The sequence below is a fragment of the Trachymyrmex cornetzi genome, unplaced genomic scaffold (genome assembly GCF_001594075.2).
Source record: "Trachymyrmex cornetzi isolate Tcor2-1 unplaced genomic scaffold, Tcor1.1 scaffold1014, whole genome shotgun sequence".
Lineage (NCBI taxonomy): Eukaryota > Metazoa > Arthropoda > Insecta > Hymenoptera > Formicidae > Trachymyrmex > Trachymyrmex cornetzi.
The window spans coordinates 6,164-10,463 of record NW_017295559.1 but is presented as its reverse complement, the minus strand read 5'-3'; the positions used below and the strand labels follow the sequence as shown (position 1 = coordinate 10,463).

At 49.9% G+C, this 4,300-nt stretch overlaps 1 protein-coding gene across 1 annotated transcript; it reads right to left on the bottom strand.

Annotated features, from left to right (window-relative positions):
• Positions 1-1,326: 1,326 nt before the first annotated feature.
• LOC108758020 (uncharacterized) lies at positions 1,327-3,961 on the bottom strand. Its single transcript, XM_018502733.1, has 3 exons — positions 3,619-3,961; positions 2,903-3,514; positions 1,327-2,852 (listed from the first exon to the last, which is right to left on the bottom strand). Exons 1-3 carry the CDS (start codon positions 3,959-3,961, stop codon positions 1,327-1,329), a joined length of 2,481 nt encoding a protein of 826 aa, XP_018358235.1.
• Positions 3,962-4,300: the final 339 nt, after the last annotated feature.

Sequence of the window (4,300 nt, the reverse complement as noted above, 5' to 3'; positions counted from 1 at the left end):
CGAGTGACGTTGACGCATGTCGCGTACTGTGAGCGGAGAAGATGTCTTCTACACCGCACTCGGCTAAGGTACTTTTTATCCAACGGCTAATCGTCTGGGTGCCTACCGCTGTATGCGGGCGTTTGAGCGCAATAAAGAGGGAGTCACAGGCCGAGGGGCGAATGTCTTGCGTTCTTGACAAATAGTGAGAGAGTAAATTGACCACACATAAATTGTCGTGCCCCTTGAATCGAGGGAAAGACAGAAGAAATTGAGATTGGCCCGGAGCTGAGGTCTTTATTCGATCCGGTACGCGAATGAAAACCCTTTGTGCAGTAAATGAGATCTGCGAAACACGAATCGCGGCAAGGGTTTGACACCGTTGTCCCGATGCTAGTGCTAATAACACGACTAACTTCTTAGTTATCACCTCTAGTGATAGCGATTCGTGTGGGAAAAGGGTTGTCAGTTTCGATATTACCGGGGATGGATCCCAAATGTAATCATAACGCGGACCGGAAGGTTTCAGTACACTAATCCCCTTACAGAACCGTTTGATCAAGGGGTTACCGATTTCGTTTGACGAAATTAGAGAAATTGCGGATCTGGCAGAGTTCAGCGAGGCATAAGAACTTACTGTTCGCGATAGACCTGACAGAAAAAGGAGGACATCCTTGGTTTCTGGACGGAATGGAGAGCAATGCTGATTTTGAGAAAAAACCCACCAGGAGCGGAGAGGGCCCGAATATTGACGGATTGTAGCTGGTGAGAGAGACGCTAACATGATGTCGACGGCCGACTGCGGGACCCCTCTAGCCTTAAATGCTTGCCCGATAAGTTCCCTGCCCCCAGGGAAAGGGATCTGGCCGCCGGGTGGTGATCCCTAAAAGGAGAAGACAACAGGTTATCCGCTGGGCGCAAAATAATTGGATGTGAGGTTGTAAGACGATTAAAGAGTGGAAACCAGGGTTGTGATGGCCACCACGGAACTATCACCACCCCTTCTGCTTTATCGTCAATGATTTTCCGTAGGACCCGTGGAAGTAAAATGAAGGGGGGGAAAGCGTAAAAATGGAATTCACCCCAGTAAAGGGTGAATGCGTCGACATCAAAAGACTCTGGGTCTGGAAACCAGGAGACAAAGATGTTGCACTTTGCATTAATGTTAGAAGCGAAGAGGTCAATGTCAAAGGGGCCAAATTCCCTGTCTATTATCTGAAAAGCGTCCGCGGACAATGACCATTCAGTGTCCGCATTTCTGCGACGAGATTCTTCGTCCGCAATGGCATTTTCGGCCGAGGCGATGTATGAGGCTACCAGCCAGATATTTTTAGCCTCACACCACTGTCAGATATCCCTTGAAAAGGCTGATAAGTGGGGATATTTGACCGATCCGAAACGATTAATATATGATATTGCTGTGGTGTTATCCACCCTTAATAAAATCTCACAGTTACTTAGATCCGATGCAAAGCATTTTAATCCGTAGAAAGCGGCTTTAAGCTCTAATGTATTAATGTGAAGGGTCTTCTCCGCCTCAGACCACCAGCCATGAGTCCTATCCTCGGATGATGACGCGCCCCAGCCCGTCAGGGAGGCATCCGAAAAAATTTCTCGAGCGAAGCGACCTGTTAGAATATGATTCGCCCGATCCTGTTTGGCTAAAGCATCCAGCCACCAACGGAAATCCTCATCGAGATCCCGCGAGATAACCATTCTAGCTTTGAAGTCGTTATTAGTTCCTTTGAGGGCCAGGAATTTATGCCTCTCAAAGTTCTTTGTGTAGAGTAAGCCATACTTCACCGCGGGACAGACTGAAATAAGGGAGCCAATCATGCTGGCGAAATCCGTGATCGAGCAGTGAGATTTGGCCGAGAAATCTGAAACAAGCGAATACAGTTTAATTCGGCGGGTTTCTGGAATAGCGACAGATTGCGATTCCGAATCAAACACAAAGCCAAGGTATTTGCGACGGCGAGCAGGTTCCAGTTCTGACTTCCCAAAGTTAATAACAAAGCCCAGCTTCGAAAGAGTATTAATATGCGCCTGCACGTTACGTCGACAGGCTTCTTTTGAATGGGCCAGTAGGAGGAAATCGTCCAGATATAGTACCGACTCGTAACCTTCTGCACGAAGATAAGCAACCACTGGGCGTAAAATTTTTGTAAATATATACGGCGCTGTAGCGAGGCCAAATGGTAGGGCCGCAAATTCATAGATAATCCCCTGCCATCGGAATCTAAGATATTTCCTGTACGAAGGGTGGATAGGCACTGCTAAATAAGCGTCTTCTAAATCTAGAGATGCCATCTCGACATTAGGGAGCATGAGACGTACAACTGTCCGCCAGTCTTCCAATTTAAAGTGAGGTGGGAGAATGAGGGTATTAAGCTCTTTTAGATTTAATATGAAACGCCTGCCTCCCGATAGTTTGTCAATTAGGAAAAAGGGGGAGAGAAACTGATCCCTTAAGAGTTGAACTGGATATGTGGCCCCTTTACGTAATAGTCTGTCAATTTCTAAGTTGCAGTGAATCGAGGACGAGGCTGAAAAGGTTGGTTCCTCCAGCTCCGAGCGCGCGGGTGGTGATACGAAAAAAGGGATTTTATATCCCTGAATTGCCCGCAAAACTTCCTGGTCCGATGTTATAACCTTCCAATTGTGCAAGAAATAAGCCAGTCGGCCTGCGGTTCTTACCGGATTCAGCGGCGATGTGTGCGAGAGCGGGACGCTGGTCTTTGAGACCGGCTCCTCGGTAGGTGAGCCCCTGCCCGGCGATACGGTTGATTCGACTGGCGGGCAGGGGCTCTCGCGTTTCCCGCTGGGGCCTGTCTCCGGGCTGATTGGATCTTCGCTCCTGGGAGAGGGGTGACCTTGGAGGGCGTGGCCGGAGTCTTGGAGAGCACCCGGGCGACTTTCTCACAGGCCTGGGCGTCTTTGACTTCTTCAACGAACGAAGTCCCGAACAGCCACTCGTCTATTGGGGCTAGGTCGGCGGTAGATTTCCCCAACAAATTCAAGGCCGGTTTTATGAAGGCCCGTCTGGCTAGTGACAGCCTATATTGGTGATCGGCTAGGAGTTGTATGCCTCCAGCGATCTGGCTGAGAGCTGGCTTACCATCCATTGACAAGAGAGAGGTCACCTCAGGTTTTGTGAGGTGGGAAAGGCCTGCGCCCAGGGCATTGAGAGCGGCTGCGACCTGCGTTTGGGCCAGTGCCTGGTACTCATCCCTTTTAGCAACCGTTGATGAGGCTTTCAGCACCGGCAGCAGTAGTTTGTTGAGTTTCGGTGGTCCGAAGGATGTAAAACCTTCCCTGACCCCGAATTTAGTCAGCAACTGTGTACGCAAATCGTCTGGGAGCCCGGCCCTTACGGTAGCTCTGGTAAAGTCGAGCATTACCTGATCCCATGCCAAAACCTCCAGCGAATCCTGCTGAGTGCGGAACAGCTGGCTGACCAGTGATGGCTCTCCATCCTGTTCAGCGTCTGTATTTACAAAAGTGACTGAGTGGTCCTTTGGTTCTGACGCTACGTCTGCAACGGACGGAGAAGTCATGAATACTGTGCTGCAGAAGAGCCGTCGGTTAAGCTCCCTCTTTGCCAATTTCCTCGGAAAAAGGGTCGACAAGGGAGCTTACCTGGTTCGGTGCCCCGGCTCTCATGAGCCGTCGGCTCTTCTTGTGGCTGAAAAGCGGGGGAACGCGACTGCCGTCCCCTAACCTCGCTTTCCAATAGGGCAATCTTTCGTCCTTGGTCCTGAACTGCCTCTAGAATGTTCGTCAGGAGTGCTGCATCTCCAAGCGTCTGCGAGTATCTCGGCGATCCCTGGCCTAAACGATCCTCGGAGAAGGATCGAGAACGCTTAACCTCGCGCGAGCGGACACGCGATCTATCACGTTTCCTCTTATATTCGCGAGAGCGTTTCCTGTGCTTCTTATGCTCTCTTGAGCTCGAGCGGCTCCTAGAGCGCGAGCTGGCCATAATCGTACACCTGACACTACCAGAATCGCACAAAACACGGATAACTTTAACTGTCGATATGTTGACTGACGTAAACAGAAACACAATGAACATGGCCGGTGGCGCGCAGCGTTAGGCGCGCCACGGCATCGGTAGCGCCACGGCGCAACAAGGGAAAAAAGTTTTTCCCTAGTATCTAAACTCTGTTGGCTGAACGTGCGCGGACGTACGACTACACTTAATTCTCCATCCGGACGAGACCTAAGGCATAATTTAATTTTGTAGCAGTGAACATAGACCGTGCAAACGTTTAAAGAAATAAAGTATTTATTTTTATCTAAGAGATCAGTTGACCAACAA

What these genes read in the sequence shown, in the direction of transcription:
- LOC108758020 (XM_018502733.1), bottom strand. Translation starts at nt 3,961, where the DNA reads ATGGCCAGCTCGCGCTCTAGGAGCCGCTCGAGCTCAAGAGAGCATAAG. An exon ending in GAGCCGGGGCACCGAACCAG is followed by an intron (nt 3,515 to 3,618) that starts GTAAGCTCCCTT and finishes CGTCCGTTGCAG; the next exon opens with ACGTAGCGTCAGAACCAAAG. An exon ending in AGTCAAAGACGCCCAGGCCT is followed by an intron (nt 2,853 to 2,902) that starts GTGAGAAAGTCG and finishes ACGCCCTCCAAG; the next exon opens with GTCACCCCTCTCCCAGGAGC.